This window comes from Gymnodraco acuticeps, unplaced genomic scaffold (genome assembly GCF_902827175.1).
Source record: "Gymnodraco acuticeps unplaced genomic scaffold, fGymAcu1.1, whole genome shotgun sequence".
Lineage (NCBI taxonomy): Eukaryota > Metazoa > Chordata > Actinopteri > Perciformes > Bathydraconidae > Gymnodraco > Gymnodraco acuticeps.
In genome coordinates, this window is record NW_022991241.1 from 109,786 (window position 1) to 128,549 (window position 18,764).

The following is an 18,764-nucleotide window of genomic DNA, read 5'->3' on the forward strand; positions in this document are numbered from 1 at the left end:
CATCTTTTGTTTCCTTCAGCTTCAGCCACGGTGGAGGACTTCCAGATCCGTCCTCACTGCCTGTTCGTTCACTCGTACCGAGCTCCAACCTTCTGTGATCACTGTGGAGAGATGCTGTGGGGACTCGTCCGACAGGGACTCAAGTGTGAAGGTACACCTCTACTGACAATATTACTTATTATATTAGTGCATAATAGTTAGTTTTATTGACTTTTAAATGTGTATCCTTCTTAGATTGAGCATTGTGTTTATGGGAGTGGATTGCATCGGTTTAAAGGTCACCTATTGTGCAAAATACACTTCCTCATGTCTCTTCTTCATCAACATGTGTCCTCTCTTCCTCATGTCTCTTCTACATCAACATGTGTCCCCTCTTCTTCATGTCTCTTCTACATCAACATGTGTCCCCTCTTCTTCATGTCTCTTCTACATCAACATGTGTCCCCTCTTCTTCATGTCTCTTCTACATCAACATGTGTCCCCTCTTCTTCATGTCTCTTCTACATCAACATGTGTCCCCTCTTCTTCATGTCTCTTCTACATCAAAATGTGTCCCCTCTTCTTCATGTCTCTTCTTCATCAACATGTGTCCCCTCTTCTTCATGTCTCTTCTACATCAACATGTGTCCCCTCTTCTCCATGTCTCTTCTACATCAACATGTGTCCCCTCTTCTTCATGTCTCTTCTACATCAACATGTGTCCCCTCTTCTTCATGTCTCTTCTACATCAACATGTGTCCCCTCTTCTTCATGTCTCTTCTACATCAAAATGTGTCCCCTCTTCTTCATGTCTCTTCTTCATCAACATGTGTCCCCTCTTCTTCATGTCTCTTCTACATCAACATGTGTCCCCTCTGTGGAAAGAGACTCTGAAAGTTTCAGGAACAAAGATTCTCTCTCTTTTTGATCCATTTCTATAAAAACCTGTCTGAAAATGAGCTGATCAGATTTTGGCGACTTGATGATGTCATAACGATGTTTTGTCTTGTGTAACCATTAGCCAATCACCAACCACGGTAACCCCCCCCCCCCCCTTATCACCTGAATCTCCTCCTAGAGCACCATTGAGTTCTTTGTAACCAAATGTCTCTCAGAGGGGCGTGGGGAGGGGCTCCTTATTTTCATCTAAAGTAACAGACAGAGAATCAGCACAGGGCTGAAACAGAGGGGATTATGGGTAATGCTGCAATGATCTGTTGCTGCAATGATCTGTTTGGTGTTTCAGCCAATCAGAGACAGGCTCTGTATATATCTGAGACCTGTGATGTATTGATGAAAAACAGTATGATAGGGGACCTTTAACTTGTTTTTGGAGCAGCATTGTTTCCAGTGTTGTTGTCTTTCTTTCTGTCCAGGCTGCGGACTGAACTATCACAAGCGTTGTGCCTTTAAAATCCCAAATAACTGCAGTGGAGTGAGGAGGAGGCGTCGCTCCTCCAATGTTTCCCTGACAGGAGGGCTTATAAACCTCGGACGCCACCTTTCTGCCGAGCCCTCACCCCCCCATTACACCGATGAGGCGTTACTGGTCAGTGGATAATATAGAGTTCATCTTAAACATGTCTATCTGGGGATTTCTGGAGGACTTGAAATGTTTTGTTGGTGCACACCTAGTTACAGAGTAGTGGAGTACAAATACTTTGTTACTGTACTTAAGTACATGTTTCTGGTATCAGCACTTTACTCCAATACTTATTTTTCTGACCACTTTTTACTTTGACTTCTTACATGTTGAACACAAATACCTGTACTTTCTACTTCTCACATGTTGAACTCAAATACCTGTACTTTCTACTTCTTACATGTTGAACTCAAATACCTGTACTTTCTACTTCTTACATGTTGAACACAAATACCTGTACTTTCTACTTCTTACATGTTGAACTCAAATACCTGTACTTTCTACTTCTTACATGTTGAACTCAAATACCTGTACTTTCTAGCTTTCTTACATGTGAACTCAAATACCATGTACTTTTCTACTTCTCACATGTTGAACTCCAAATGACCTGTACTTTCTACTTCTACATGTTTGAACACAATACTGTACTTTCTACTTCTTACATGTTGAACTCAATACCTGCTACTTGCTACTTCTTACATGTGAAACTTCACATACCGTACTTTCTACTTCTTTACATGTTGACTCAAATACCTGTACTTTCTACTTCTTACATGTTGAACATCAAATACCTGTACTTTCTACTTCTTACATGTTGAACTCAAATACCTGTACTTTCTACTTCTTACATGTTGAACTCAACTACTACTCGTACAGTGAAACACAAATACCTTTCTCTACTTCTCACATGTTGAACTCAAATACCTGTACTTTCTACTTCTTACATGTTGAACTCAAATACCCTGTACTTTCTACTTCTTACATGTTGAACACAAATACCTGTACTTTCTACTTCTTACATGTTGAACTCAAATACCTGTACTTTCTACTTCTTACATGTTGAACTCAAATACCTGTACTTTCTAATTCTTACATGTTGAACTCAAATACCTGTACTTTCTACTTCTCACATGTTGACTCAAATACCTGTACTTTCTACTTCTCACATGTTGAACACAAATACCTGTACTTTCTACTTCTCACATGTTGAACTCAATACCTGTACTTTCTACCTTCTCACATGTTGAACACAAATACCTGTACTTTCTACTTCTTACATGTTGAACACAAATACCTGTACTTTCTACTTCTCACATGTTGAACTCAAATACCTGTACTTTCTACTTCTCACATGTTGAACTCAAATACCTGTACTTTCTACTTCTCACATGTTGAACACAAATACCTGTACTTTCTACTTCTTACATGTTGAACTCAAATACCTGAACTTTCTACTTCTCACATGTTGAACACAAATACCTGTACTTTCTACTTCTTACATGTTGAACTCAAATACCTGAACTTTCTACTTCTCACATGTTGAACTCAAATACCTGTACTTTCTACTTCTTACATGTTGAACTCAAATACCTGTACTTTCTACTTCTCACATGTTGAACTCAAATACCTGTACTTTCTACTTCTTACATGTTGAACTCAAATACCTGTACTTTCTACTTCTCACATGTTGAACTCAAATACCTGTACTTTCTACTTCTTACATGTTGAACACAAATACCTGTACTTTCTACTTCTTACATGTTGAACTCAAATACCTGTACTTTCTACTTCTCACATGTTGAACACAAATACCTGTACTTTCTACTTCTCACATGTTGAACACAAATACCTGTACTTTCTACTTCTTACATGTTGAACTCAAATACCTGTACTTTCTACTTCTCACATGTTGAACTCAAATACCTGTACTTTCTACTTCTCACATGTTGAACACAAATACCTGTACTTTCTACTTCTTACATGTTGAACTCAAATACCTGTACTTTCTACTTCTTATATGTTGAACTCAAATACCTGTACTTTCTACTTCTTACATGTTGAACTCAAATACCTGTACTTTCTACTTCTCACATGTTGAACTCAAATACCTTTACTTTCTACTTCTCACATGTTGAACCCAAATACCTGTACTTTCTACTTCTTATATGTTGAACTCAAATACCTGTACTTTCTACTTCTTACATGTTGAACTCAAATACCTGTACTTTCTACTTCTCACATGTTGAACTCAAATACCTGTACTTTCTACTTCTTACACTTTGAACTCAAATACCTGTACTTTCTACTTCTTACACTTTGAACCCAAATACCTGTACTTTCTACTTCTTACATGTTGAACTCAAATACCTGTACTTTCTACTTCTTACACTTTGAACTCAAATACCTGTACTTTCTACTTCTTACACTTTGAACCCAAATACCTGTACTTTCTACTTCTTACATGTTGAACTCAAATACCTGTACTTTCTACTTCTTACATGTTGAACTCAAATACCTGTACTTTCTACTTCTTACATGTTGAACTCAAATACCTGTACTTTCTACTTCTTACATGTTGAACTCAAATACCTGTACTTTCTACTGCTTACATGTTGAACCCAAATACCTGTACTTTCTACTTCTTTCATGTTGAACTCAAATACCTGTACTTTCTACTTCTTACATGTTGAACTCAAATACCTGTACTTTCTACTTCTTACATGTTGAACTCAAATACCTGTACTTTCTACTTCTTACATGTTGAACACAAATATCTGTACTTTCTACTTCTTACATGTTGAACTCAAATACCTGTACTTTCTACTTCTCACATGTTGAACACAAATACCTGTACTTTCTACTTCTCACATGTTGAACTCAAATACCTGTACTTTCTACTTCTTACATGTTGAACTCAAATACCTGTACTTTCTACTTCTTACATGTTGAACACAAATACCTGTACTTTCTACTTCTTACATGTTGAACTCAAATACCTGTACTTTCTACTGCTTACATGTTGAACCCAAATACCTGTACTTTCTACTTCTTTCATGTTGAACTCAAATACCTGTACTTTCTACTTCTTACATGTTGAACTCAAATACCTGTACTTTCTACTTCTTACATGTTGAAACTCAAATACCTGTACTTTCTACTTCTTACATGTTGAACTCAAATACCTGTACTTTCTACTTCTTACATGTTGAACTCAAATACCTGTACTTTCTACTTCTTACATGTTGAACTCAAATACCTGTACTTTCTACTTCTTACATGTTGAACTCAAATACCTGTACTTTCTACTTCTTACATGTTGAACTCAAATACCTGTACTTTCTACTTCTTACATGTTGAACTCAAATACCTGTACTTTCTACTTCTTACATGTTGAACTCAAATACCTGTACTTTCTACTTCTTACATGTTGAACACAAATACCTGTACTTTCGACTTCTTACATGTTGAACTCAAATACCTGTACTTTCTACTTCTCACATGTTGAACTCAAATACCTGTACTTTCGACTTCTTACATGTTGAACTCAAATACCTGTACTTTCTACTTCTTACATGTTGAACACAAATACCTGTACTTTCTACTTCTCACATGTTGAACTCAAATACCTGTACTTTCTACTTCTTACATGTTGAACTCAAATACCTGAACTTTCTACTTCTTACATGTTGAACCCAAATACCTGTACTTTCTACTTCTTACATGTTGAACTCAAATACCTGTACTTTCTACTTCTTACATGTTGAACTCAAATACCTGTACTTTCTACTTCTTACATGTTGAACCCAAATACCTGTACTTTCTACTTCTTACATGTTGAACCCAAATACCTGTACTTTCTACTTCTTACATGTTGAACTCAAATACCTGTACTTTCTACTTCTTACATGTTGAACTCAAATACCTGTACTTTCTACTTCTTACATGTTGAACTCAAATACCTGTACTTCTACTTCTTACATGTTGAACTCAAATAACCTGAACTTTCTACTTCTTACATGTTGAACACAAATACCTGTACTTTCTACTTCTTACATGTTGAACTCAAATACCTGTACTTTCTACTTCTTACATGTTGAACTCAAATACCTGTACTTTCTACTTCTTACATGTTGAACTCAAATACTTGTACTTTCTACTTCTCTCATTTCCCAAACAGCTGGTTCCTTTAGTCTGAATGTGTGTTTGATGCGTGATCATTATTCTTTAGAGTCATTGCGTGCCTATTGATTTGAACACGATCCGTGTATCCATCATTTCCTGGTCTTCTCTAAAGAAGAGGGACCAATGGAAACGTTGTCATGTTGCCGTTGTTCAGCATGGAAACATTCATTAGCTAACAATGACATTATTGTTCTATTAATATAAAGGGAGGTCAGGTACTCTTTAAAACAGCTGCTAGTTATGGGTACTTTTTACTGAAGTACATTTCAAAGTTCTTTAGTTTTACTTGAGGAAAGAAGTTTAGTCAGTACTTCTACTTTCACCATTTTTAAACACGAGTATCTGTACTTCTACTTGAGGAAAGGATGTGAGTACTTTGCCATCTCTGCCTGGTTAACAATGCAGCACAAACCCTTTTTTCAATACACAGACGTTCATTCGATCTTTAAATTATGATTTAAACGTTTAAATAATCGAATGAAGATCTGGACAGCAAAACATTTGTATTAACAATCTGTGTGTTATATCATCAAAATGCACCGTGATTATTTTTAACAATGCTTCTTGACATCATTCAGTCCGAGACAAAAGCAGCGTCTGGTTTTTTAGCTTGCTATTGCGATTTTGCCATCTGTGGACAGCAGGTTTTAATCGTGCTACCAATTACCATGACAGCTGAGAGGAACAGATCCCTGCAAAAAGGCTCCTAATTATTCGTGTGAAAGTGCTTTTGTTGGTGGTGATGATTAATGCTACAAGATGACTGAAACACACAGATCCACACTTGATGATGCAAAAGAAACATATGTTCAGGAAACAGCAAAAGATAAGACAATAGAAAATGCTCATATCACTAACTGATGAGTTATGACTGTTGTCTTAAACCACCTAGTTGATTCAATTCAACTGGCGTATCAGTGAAGTGTTCTTTAATCACAACTAGAGATGGCAAAAGTACACACATCCTTTCCTCAAGTAGAAGTACAGATACTCGTGTTTAAAAATTGTGAAAGTAGAAGTACTGACTAAACTTCTTTACTCAAGTCAAAGTAAAGAGGCTTTGAAGTGTACTTCAGTAAAAAGTACCCATAACTAGCAGCTGCTTTAAAGAGTACCTGACCTCCCTTTATATTAATAGAACAATAATGTCATTGTTAGCTAATGAATGTTTCCATGCTGAACAACGGCAACATGACAACGTTTCCATTGGTCCCTCTTCTTTAGAGAAGACCAGGAAATGATGGATACACGGATCGTGTTCAAATCAATAGGCACGCAATGACTCTAAAGAATAATGATCACGCATCAAACACACATTCAGACTAAAGGAACCAGCTGTTTGGAAAATGAGAGAAGTAGAAAGTACAAGTATTTGAGTTCAACATGTGAGAAGTAGAAAGTACAGGTATTTGAGTTCAACATGTAGGAAGTAGAAAGTACAGGTATTTGAGTTCAACATGTAGGAAGTAGAAAGTACAGGTATTTGAGTTCAACATGTAAGAAGTAGAAAGTACAGGTATTTGTGTTCAACATGTGAGAAGTAGAAAGTACAGGTATTTGAGTTCAACATGTAGGAAGTAGAAAGTACAGGTATTTGAGTTCAACATGTAGGAAGTAGAAAGTACAGGTATTTGAGTTCAACATGTAAGAAGTATAAAGTACAGGTATTTGAGTTCAACATGTAGGAAGTAGAAAGTACAGGTATTTGAGTTCAACAAGTAAGAAGTATAAAGTACAGGTATTTGAGTTCAACATGTAAGAAGTAGAAAGTACAGGTATTTGAGTTCAACATGTAAGAAGTAGAAAGTACAGGTATTTGTGTTCAACATGTGAGAAGTAGAAAGTACAGGTATTTGTGTTCAACATGTAAGAAGTAGAAAGTATAGGTATTTGTGTTCAACATGTGAGAAGTAGAAAGTACAGGTATTTGGGTTCAACATGTAAGAAGTAGAAAGTACAGGTATTTGAGTTCAACATGTAAGAAGTAGAAAGTACAGGTATTTGAGTTCAACATGTAAGAAGTAGAAAGTACAGGTATTTGAGTTCAACATGTGAGAAGTAGAAAGTACAGGTATTTGAGTTCAACATGTAAGAAGTAGAAAGTACAGGTATTTGAGTTCAACATGTAAGAAGTAGAAAGTACAGGTATTTGAGTTCAACATGTAAGAAGTAGAAAGTACAGGTATTTGAGTTCAACATGTAAGAAGTAGAAAGTACAGGTATTTGAGTTCAACATGTAAGAAGTAGAAAGTACAGGTATTTGAGTTCAACATGTAAGAAGTAGAAAGTACAGGTATTTGAGTTCAACATGTAAGAAGTAGAAAGTACAGGTATTTGGGTTTCAACATGTAAGAAGTAGAAAGTTCAGGTATTTGAGTTCAACATGTAAGAAGTAGAAAGTACAGGTATTTGGGTTCAACATGTAAGAAGTAGAAAGTACAGGTATTTGAGTTCAACATGTAAGAAGTAGAAAGTACAGGTATTTGAGTTCAACATGTAAGAAGTAGAAAGTACAGGTATTTGGGTTCAACATGTAAGAAGTAGAAAGTACAGGTATTTGAGTTCAACATGTAAGAAGTAGAAAGTACAGGTATTTGGGTTCAACATGTAAGAAGTAGAAAGTACAGGTATTTGAGTTCAACATGTGAGAAGTAGAAAGTACAGGTATTGGGTTCAACATGTAAGCAGTAGAAAGTACAGGTATTTGAGTTCAACATGTAAGAAGTAGAAAGTACAGGTATTTGAGTTCAACATGAAAGAAGTAGAAAGTACAGGTATTTGGGTTTCAACATGTAAGCAGTAGAAAGTACAGGTATTTGAGTTCAACATGTAAGAAGTAGAAAGTACAGGTATTTGAGTTCAACATGTAAGAAGTAGAAAGTACAGGTATTTGAGTTCAACATGTAAGAAGTAGAAAGTACAGGTATTTGAGTTCAACATGTAAGAAGTAGAAAGTACAGGTATTTGAGTTCAACATGTGAGAAGTAGAAAGTACAGGTATTTGAGTTCAACATGTAAGAAGTAGAAAGTACAGGTATTTGAGTTCAACATGTAAGAAGTAGAAAGTACAGGTGTTTGAGTTCAACATGTAAGAAGTAGAAAGTACAGGTATTTGAGTTCAACATGTAAGAAGTAGAAAGTACAGGTATTTGAGTTCAACATGTAAGAAGTAGAAAGTACAGGTATTTGAGTTCAACATGTAAGAAGTAGAAAGTACAGGTATTTGAGTTCAACATGTAAGAAGTAGAAAGTACAGGTATTTGAGTTCAACATGTAAGAAGTAGAAAGTACAGGTATTTGGGTTCAACATGTAAGAAGTAGAAAGTTCAGGTATTTGAGTTCAACATGTAAGAAGTAGAAAGTACAGGTATTTGGGTTCAACATGTAAGAAGTAGAAAGTACAGGTATTTGAGTTCAACATGTAAGAAGTAGAAAGTACAGGTATTTTGAGTTCAACATGTAAGAAGTAGAAAGTACAGGTATTTGGGTTCAACATGTAAGAAGTAGAAAGTACAGGTATTTGAGTTCAACATGTAAGAAGTAGAAAGTACAGGTATTTGAGTTCAACATGTGAGAAGTAGAAAGTACAGGTATTTGGTTTCAACATGTAAGAAGTAGAAAGTACAGGTATTTGTGTTCAACATGTGAGAAGTAGAAAGTACAGGTATTTGTGTTCAACATATAAGAAGTAGAAAGTACAGGTATTTGAGTTCAACATGTAAGAAGTAGAAAGTACAGGTATTTGTGTTCAACATAAGAAGTAGAAAGTACAGGTATTTGTGTTCAACATGTAAGAAGTAGAAAGTACAGGTATTTGAGTTCAACATGTAAGAAGTAGAAAGTACAGGTATTTGAGTTCAACATGTAAGAAGTAGAAAGTACAGGTATTTGAGTTCAACATGTAAGAAGTAGAAAGTACAGGTATTTGAGTTCAACATGTAAGAAGTAGAAAGTTCAGGTATTTGAGTTCAACATGTAAGAAGTAGAAAGTACATGTATTTGAGTTCAACATGTAAGAAGTAGAAAGTACAGGTATTTGAGTTCAACATGTAAGAAGTAGAAAGTACAGGTATTTGTGTTCAACATGAAAGAAGTAGAAAGTACAGGTATTTGAGTTCAACATGTGAGAAGTAGAAAGTACAGGTATTTGGGTTCAACATGTAAGCAGTAGAAAGTACAGGTATTTGAGTTCAACATGTAAGAAGTAGAAAGTACAGGTATTTGAGTTCAACATGTAAGAAGTAGAAAGTACAGGTATTTGAGTTCAACATGTAAGAAGTAGAAAGTACAGGTATTTGAGTTCAACATGTGAGAAGTAGAAAGTACAGGTATTTGAGTTCAACATGTAAGAAGTAGAAAGTACAGGTATTTGAGTTCAACATGTAAGAAGTAGAAAGTACAGGTATTTGAGTTCAACATGTGAGAAGTAGAAAGTACAGGTATTTGTGTTCAACATGTGAGAAGTAGAAAGTACAGGTATTTGAGTTCAACATGTAAGAAGTAGAAAGTACAGGTATTTGAGTTCAACATGTAAGAAGTAGAAAGTACAGGTATTTGAGTTCAACATGTAAGAAGTAGAAAGTACAGGTATTTGTGTTCAACATGTGAGAAGTAGAAAGTACAGGTATTTGTGTTCAAAATGTAAGAAGTAGAAAGTACAGGTATTGGAGTAAAGTACTGATACCAGAACATGTACTTAAGTACAGTAACAAAGTATTTGTACTCCACTACTTCCCACCTCTGTTCACAACAATCACGCTCTAACTGTTGTTCTTTCTTTTGTTGTCTTTCGCTGTGCTGCAGTCTCCAGTCAGTCCCAGCATGGAGGTAAATATAAGAGATATATTGATCTATTGTGACACTTTTTTTAGTTTTTTGTTCACTGTTATCCAAACTCACTAATAATCTCTTTGAGATTGTTTAGCATAACAACATGGGATTTTAGGTCAAGTAAAATTGTTGATTTAAAGATTGGCAAAAGTTACTTTAAGTTATTTTACTACTTTAATTGTATATTCCAATAATGCTTTTATGTGTCTCTTTGCAGCAGAAAGCCCAGTTAGATTACTTCCCAGGGAGAGAGCGTCGTGCCAGCTCTCAGTCGTACGTCGGACGTCCCATCGAACTAGACAAGATCTTACTGTCCAAAGTTAAAGTTCCTCACACTTTCCTGATCCACTCGTACACCCGACCCACGATCTGCCAGCACTGCAAGAAGCTGCTGAAAGGACTCTTCAGACAAGGCCTGCAGTGTAAAGGTAAACGTCCTGTTTTCATCCCTTCTGTAAAATATAACACAACCATTACGCATCTTTTGTCAAGTACAATGTCCCTAAACAGTCAGATTATCAAAGGTACTTTGTGACCACAGAGTGTGAACGTTGTGATCAGCTGTTTTAGCGCAGTGCTCCAGTGAAGGGGGGGAGTCTCCCTCCGCAGCCGGTTGGCGTAGTTTTGGCACAATTCCGTTGTACAGACCGACGTTAACTGCAGCCTGTCTGTGCACACGGAGACCGACTCTGTCGTCCGGTGATCTAACCGCCTTCTGGAAAAGCTTCACAAGTACGTCAGTACGCAAATGTGCTTTGTGACACAAGTGACGGTACGCATTTCAGATTGTTGCCGCGTACGAGTTATGTGCACCCCTGATCATAGGGGACCTTTAAGGTTTCATCCTTTAGAGCAGTGGTTCTCAAACTTTTGTCAATAATGTTCCCCCTTTGAAAAGAATATTCAGCCACGTACCCGCTGATCAGCGCAGAAACCATTTGTCAGGGACAGAATGCCTATAAAGAGGTACAGCACAGCGCTGCACCATCAGTGTCTGAGTTATTAAAACAACAACTGAGAAACACTTAAATGCTACATTTCAAATGTTTACAATCCATCACTAAATTCATGGCAAACCAATTTTAACATCATGCAATAACATTAAGACGACATTAGCTGCTTTGAACTGATCTTTTTAATAAGTTGTACAATGTAGTGAAACATGGGCTTGAGCTTCACTGAGGATCTTTGTCATTCTGACAGGGAGGCAACCTGCAGTTATTACACAAACCCACACTGCTCAAACTTCGTTACTTTTCCTAAAATTGGTATATTTATTTATTTTGGGGCGTGGGGAATGAAGAGAAAAAAGATATGAGCATTTTATGAGCATGGGATTTTGACCCCTCATATAAACATATGCATATACTTTGCGGCCACACGCCGTTGCCAAGCAACGCTTATTGTTTAAGCAGGCAGTCATATCATTAACTAGAACTAGCTAGATCTGATAGATTTGGACATAAACGCGAGTGAAGTCTAACCGGACGCGAGAGAGAGAGGTCAGAGATCCGATCAGCTGCTGCTGACGGAGAACACGAGGCTGCATGATCACAGCTCCGCCGCTGTGACGGACCGTTGAGCAAAATACACTAAGAGTTAGACCTAACACACTTAGCTAGTTCATCTACTCTGGAACTAGCTAAACTAGTTATACATATATGTATTCTTTACTGTCGGGTCACTCATTACAGGTTCAGCGAGCTGCACGAGACTGACGGGCTGTCAGGAGAGGGAGAGGAAAAGAGAGCACCCCGTTTATTGTTCCCATGTTATTATCCAGAGTTTCTGTAAACCTTTGAATAAAGTCTTTCATCTACTATTAGTAGTTTGTTTAAATGCATTAATTATGTTTTTTTTTTTCATTAACATAAAATAAATCTCACGTACCCCCTGCAGTACTCCAACGTACCCCTAGGGGTCCGCGTACCCCCATTTGAGAACCACTGCTTTAGAGACCAGCAATGGGATCAGGGAATTTATTGACATCTGATATGTAAATATAAAGGAATGTTTAATTTGGTGTGTTCAACAAGTTACTTTAATGACAACAACAACTTTTAATTTGTTGTTTTTCAAGCCCAAAACCCTTAGAAAATATGTTTTTAGAGACAATCCTGACGCTCTAGATTTGCTAACAATGCGGGAAGTAGTCAAGAATAAAAGAAAAACAGAGATACAGGTCAGGCTAGAAAGAGACTGGCACTTAAAAACGAAAACGTCATGCTTTTATAACCTTATGAGGGAGTCTCATCCACCCAAATGTGCAGGCCTTAAGAGATGCTGGGAGCAGGACATAGGGGAAGAGATAACTGGTGAAACATGGGGGGACATTATTGGGTCATGGTTTCAAGTTTCAAGGGAAATACAGACACGTCTGATTAATTATAAAGTCATCAATAGAACATATTGGACTCCAAGTAAAATGGCAAGGCTAGGACTCAGAGGCTCTGACTTGTGTTGGAGATGTGATACATGTGGCACTCTACTGCACATGTTGTATTCATGCCCCATGATAGATATCTTATGGTCGAAGATTGGTACCTTCATTAATACAGTTCAGTCAGACAACTCACGTGTTCCTTTAACATGTTTATTAGAAGCAGCATATAGTTGAGTTTGGCGACTAGGCTCGGGCATCATCACTCCATAGATATACATAGCACGATGAGTGATGATTAAAGAACTAACCCCCGAGCCTACAGGTGGAAGCTGGGGTGGAAGCTGGGGTGGTGGTGGGGCAGGCAAGCAGCAGCGACGTAGAGGTAGCTGCAGCAATAGCAGCAGCAAGCAATGCATGGAGAGAGATCTGGCAGGTTCAATAGAGCGGCATATTAAGGAGACTCTGTTTGGTTGGTTGTAGAGTAGCAAGGGGGCGTTATGTATGAATGCAGCATAAGTGCTCGAGTTGACTGCCTGAACTAGCTCGCAGGCTTCGCCCCATTAATGACCTCCTCTCTGGCACAGGGACCAATGCTAGGTATGGTATGTTAGAAATTAAAATCAATGTTGGTATGGCGTAATTTGAATTAAACACACTATTTAATTTAAATCAGTTTTATTCTGAAAAAACCGGAAGTTCACACTATTAACTTAACACTTTTATTCTGAATAGTCTTCATTTCCGGTTAGCATTAGCATGTGGCGAAATGCTACGTTTTCAAACCGTGAATCGAAGGTGAAATGACATGTGATGTTGTACACTGAGCACACTGGGATTAGCACTCATTTATTGACGCTGAATAACGTTTATTAGGGAATGTTTAAATAACCACAGACACCAGAATGATGTAATTTAGCAACAGAAAAAGGCAGGAATTGCATTGGACCCGCCCCCCACGACGCCGGCCAATAGGAGAAGACCTCAGATGACAACAGGAAGAGCAGGCCAATCATTTATCTCTTCACCCCCTGACCTGTACTGACCGGACGCATGGGGGGAGAGCCGCCACTCGCACATTTCATTTTGTGCATCTTTTGTGTAATTAAATGCTGTTAACTTTTATAAGCTTCCCTTGACTCTTTTCAGTCTCTCCTGCCTTCAGGGTTCTAGAATACACTAACAGGTACCAAAGGAAAGTGGTCTGAATGCCCATCAGATCTCATGGTGCAGAATAGCACTTATTACTGGATGTAGGAAAGTGGTGCGACATTGGAAAACTAGAGGGGATATATCCTTTAAGGAATGGATGGACGAAATAGCCAAAATCTCCTCCTATGAAAGATTATGCTATAAGATGATAAATAGAATGGATATCTACATGAAATATGGGGCCCTTTTGTGGCGGTGACTTGAAGTGCTGGAGAGCTCCACCCTTTCAAATAATTGAAAACCCAAAATAAAGTTATAATGTGATGTATTTTATGTATATAATGTGTTGTATTGTAGTATGTGCAGGATGGTTTACATACCGCGTATCATGTATATCGTGTATGCCATGGATGATGCTCTACCTCTGTGATGTTCCCTTTGTCCGTCTTGTCAGTTATTGTCCTGTCTGTGTTTGCCGTGGTACTTTGATATCTTGATATGTGATACATTTAGCAGGCTGTGTTGTTATGTATGTATGTTTTTATTTTTCTGGAAAGAAAGAATACAAATGAAAGAAAGGACTGTTCATGAAAAACTGTTATAATGTAGTGTAGTACTTAAACCTTTTAGCCCAGCAAGCATTCATCTGTTTGTTGATTTTGTAAAGCACAGCGGTCGATTCAATGGAACAATGTCAAACCAAGCTATATTTATGTGAATAAAGGCAAAATGCGTAGGATTTGAAACCATAACACCATGACTAAAGAGTAAAATAACAACAATTATTGTTAGGTTAACTGCTTGTGGTCTTCATGAGGGTCATTGAAAACCCGAACCAAAAGAAAAGCCACTTTTACCTTCTTCATGAACCTTGGAAGTAGTTAGAGTTGTGCCAGCGACTGCTCCTCTGTTTCTACAGGAGAACATTTTAGAAGTTAAAAGGATAAAGCTTTTTAATTCAACATTGTATTTTGTCAAGTGTTTGATTTTAAACCTGTTCTGATCTAATGGCTTGTTTCTCCCATAGATTGTAAATTCAACTGTCATAAGCGATGTGCTCCAAAAGTGCCGAACAACTGCCTGGGAGAGGTTTCAAGAAATGAAGGCAAGTTTCATATTTATGATCCTATCCAAGCTACATTCACAAACACACTGCAAACTTTGATCATAAACCTAATTATAACCTTGATACTGAAACCGAGTCTTAATGTGCTCACTGGCTCTTCTTTGTTGTATTTTATTCTAGCAAGAAGTTCAGTCAATCATACTGTTATGATTATGATATCACTGGTCACCAGCTTGAGCTTCGATCTCAGGATCCATGTATTTATTATCCTCTCAAGAATGGAAGTAGTCATCGCATACAGCTTATACATGTATATCAAAAAGTTTTTCTCAAAATTCTGACTTTCTCAAAATCTCAAAATTCTGACTTTCTCTCAAAATTCTGACTTTTTCTCAAAAGTCTGACTTTCTCAAAATTCCGACTTTTTCTCAAAATCCTGACTTTTCTCAAAATCTCAAAATTCTGACTTTCTCTCAAAATTCTGACTTTCTCTCCAAATTCTGACTTTCTCTCAAAATTCTGACTTTCTCTCCAAATTCTGACTTTTTCTCAAAATCAAAAAATTCTGACTTTTTCTCAAAATTCTGACTTTCTCTCAAAAGTCTGACTTTTTCTCAAAATGTCGTCTTTTTCTCAAAATTCTGACTTTCTCTCAAAATTCTGACTTTCTCTCAAAAGTTTGACTTTTTCTCAAAAGTCTGACTTTTTCAAAAATTCCGACTTTTTCTCAAAATTAAAAAATTCTGACTTTCTCTCAAAATTCTGATTTCTCTCAAAAGTCTGACTTTTTCTCAAAATGTCGTCTTTTTCTCAACATTCTGACTTTTTCTCAAAATCTGGAAGTATATACTACATACTAGTTACAACTAGTTACATACAACTAGTTCCTGAACAGTGTCCTTCACATGCTGATATCCAAGAGAGGGAGTTACACAGTCACAAGATGGAGGAATAGAAAGCAGTATTCAATGTTTACTTCAGATTAGCTCCACGTCAGAAATGAGCATGCTTGATGTCTCTCTCCATAGAGGCTGAATCATCATGTTAATCACATAGCTATCATCTGCCTCAAACAGTCCTGATGCTCTTCCAGGTAATCACACATCCTGTCATGTTCACAGCTGCAGTTGGGATATTTGTTATCATGTGACTCTCATGTTGGAAGAGGACATTCAGTATTTTCCCAACACTGTGTTTTGGTTTCGTAGATCTCTTGAGCCCGGGGGCGGAGTCAGACATCGTGATGGTGGAGGGAGGCCTCGATGATCACGATGACGAAAGAGGAGGCGGTTTGATGGACGATATTGATGATGCAATGACATCAGAGGGGGGGGGGCTTCTGGAGGCGGGGCCTAACGACCTCTGTGACCCCCACGACCCCGACCTCGACGAATCAAACAGAGCCATCAGGTACACACATCCTTCACTCAAGTATAAGTACACACATCCTTTACTCAAGTAGAAGTACAGATACTCGTGTTTAAAAATACTCTGGTGAAAGTAGAAGTACTGACTAAACTTCTTTACTCAAGTGAAAGTAAAGAGGCTTTGAAATGTACTTCAGTAAAAAGTACCCATAGCTAGCAGCTGCTTTAAAGAGTACCTGACCTCCCTTTATATTAATAGAACAATAATGTCATTGTTAGCTAATGAATGTTTCCATGCTGAACAACGGCAACATGACAACGTTTCCATTGGTCCCTCTTCTTTAGAGAAGACCAGGAAATGATGGATACACGGATCGTGTTCAAATCAATAGGCACGCAATGACTCTAAATAATAATGATCACGCATCAAACACACATTCAGACTAAAAGAACCAGCTGTTTGGAAAATGAGAGAAGTAGAAAGTACAGGTATTTGAGTTCAACATGTAAGAAGTAGAAAGTACAGGTATTTGAGTTCAACATGTAAGAAGTAGAAAGTACAGGTATTTGAGTTCAACATGTAAGAAGTAGAAAGTACAGGTATTTGTGTTCAACATGTAAGAAGTAGAAAGTACAGGTATTTGAGTTCAACATGTAAGAAGTAGAAAGTACAGGTATTTGAGTTCAACATGTAAGAAGTAGAAAGTACAGGTATTTGTGTTCAACATGTAAGAAGTAGAAAGTACAGGTATTTGTGTTCAACATGTAAGAAGTAGAAAGTACAGGTATTTGAGTTCAACATGTAAGAAGTAGAAAGTACAGGTATTTGAGTTCAACATGTAAGAAGTAGAAAGTACAGGTATTTGAGTTCAACATGTAAGAAGTAGAAAGTACAGGTATTTGAGTTCAACATGTAAGAAGTAGAAAGTACAGGTATTTGAGTTCAACATGTAAGAAGTAGAAAGTACAGGTATTTGAGTTCAACATGAGAGAAGTAGAAAGTACAGGTATTTGGGTTCAACATGTAAGAAGTAGAAAGTACAGGTATTTGAGTTCAACATTTAAGAAGTAGAAAGTACAGGTATTTGAGTTCAACATGTAAGAAGTAGAAAGTACAGGTATTTGAGTTCAACATGTAAGAAGTAGAAAGTACAGGTATTTGTGTTCAACATGTAAGAAGTAGAAAGTACAGGTATTTGAGTTCAACATGTAAGAAGTAGAAAGTACAGGTATTTGAGTTCAACATGTAAGAAGTAGAAAGTACAGGTATTTGAGTTCAACATGTAAGAAGTAGAAAGTACAGGTATTTGAGTTCAACATGTAAGAAGTAGAAAGTACAGGTATTTGTGTTCAACATGTAAGAAGTAGAAAGTACAGGTATTTGAGTTCAACATGTTAGAAGTAGAAAGTACAGGTATTTGAGTTCAACATGTAAGAAGTAGAAAGTACAGGAGGTATTTAGGTTCAACATGAGAGAAGTAGAAAGTACAGGTATTTGAGTTCAACATGTAAGAAGTAGAAAGTACAGGTATTTGAGTTCAACATGTGAGAAGTAGAAAGTACAGGTATTTGAGTTCAACATGTAAGAAGTAGAAAGTACAGGTATTTGTGTTCAACATGTAAGAAGTAGAAAGTACAGGTATTTGAGTTCAACATGTAAGAAGTAGAAAGTACAGGTATTTGTGTTCAACATGTAAGAAGTAGAAAGTACAGGTATTTGAGTTCAACATGTAAGAAGTAGAAAGTACAGGTATTTGTGTTCAACATGTAAGAAGTAGAAAGTACAGGTATTTGAGTTCAACATGTAAGAAGTAGAAAGTACAGGTATTTGTGTTCAACATGTAAGAAGTAGAAAGTACAGGTATTTGAGTTCAAAATATAAGAAGTAGAAAGTACAGGTATTTGGGTTCAACATGTGAGAAGTAGAAAGTACAGGTATTTGAGTTCAAAATATAAGAAGTAGAAAGTACAGGTATTTGGGTTCAACATGTAAGAAGTAGAAAGTACAGGTATTTGTGTTCAACATGTGAGAAGTAGAAAGTACAGGTATTTGAGTTCAACATGTAAGAAGTAGAAAGTACAGGTATTTGGGTTCAACATGTGAGAAGTAGAAAGTACAGGTATTTGGGTTCAACATGTGAGAAGTAGAAAGTACAGGTATTTGAGTTCAACATGTAAGAAGTAGAAAGTACAGGTATTTGTGTTCAACATGTGAGAAGTAGAAAGTACAGGTATTTGGGTTCAACATGTGAGAAGTAGAAAGTACAGGTATTTGAGTACAACATGTAAGAAGTAGAAAGTACAGGTATTTGAGTTCAACATGTAAGAAGTAGAAAGTACAGGTATTTGAGTTCAACATGTAAGAAGTAGAAAGTACAGGTATTT

The 18,764-nt window shown here is 36.9% G+C and overlaps 1 protein-coding gene across 3 annotated transcripts in view; it reads left to right on the plus strand.

Annotated features, from left to right (window-relative positions):
• The window catches only part of prkd1 (protein kinase D1), a 96,236-nt gene that overhangs the window by 36,874 nt on the left and 40,598 nt on the right, over positions 1–18,764 (plus strand). For 2 of the 3 annotated variants that reach the window (XM_034239456.1, XM_034239458.1), the window contains 6 exons: positions 20–151; positions 1,356–1,528; positions 10,388–10,411; positions 10,632–10,842; positions 14,974–15,051; positions 16,221–16,422. In XM_034239456.1, coding sequence (XP_034095347.1) covers positions 20–151; positions 1,356–1,528; positions 10,388–10,411; positions 10,632–10,842; positions 14,974–15,051; positions 16,221–16,422 — 820 coding nt within the window. The remainder of the gene's footprint in view (positions 1–19; positions 152–1,355; positions 1,529–10,387; positions 10,412–10,631; positions 10,843–14,973; positions 15,052–16,220; positions 16,423–18,764) is intronic. The other variant, XM_034239457.1, reaches the window with a different exon arrangement.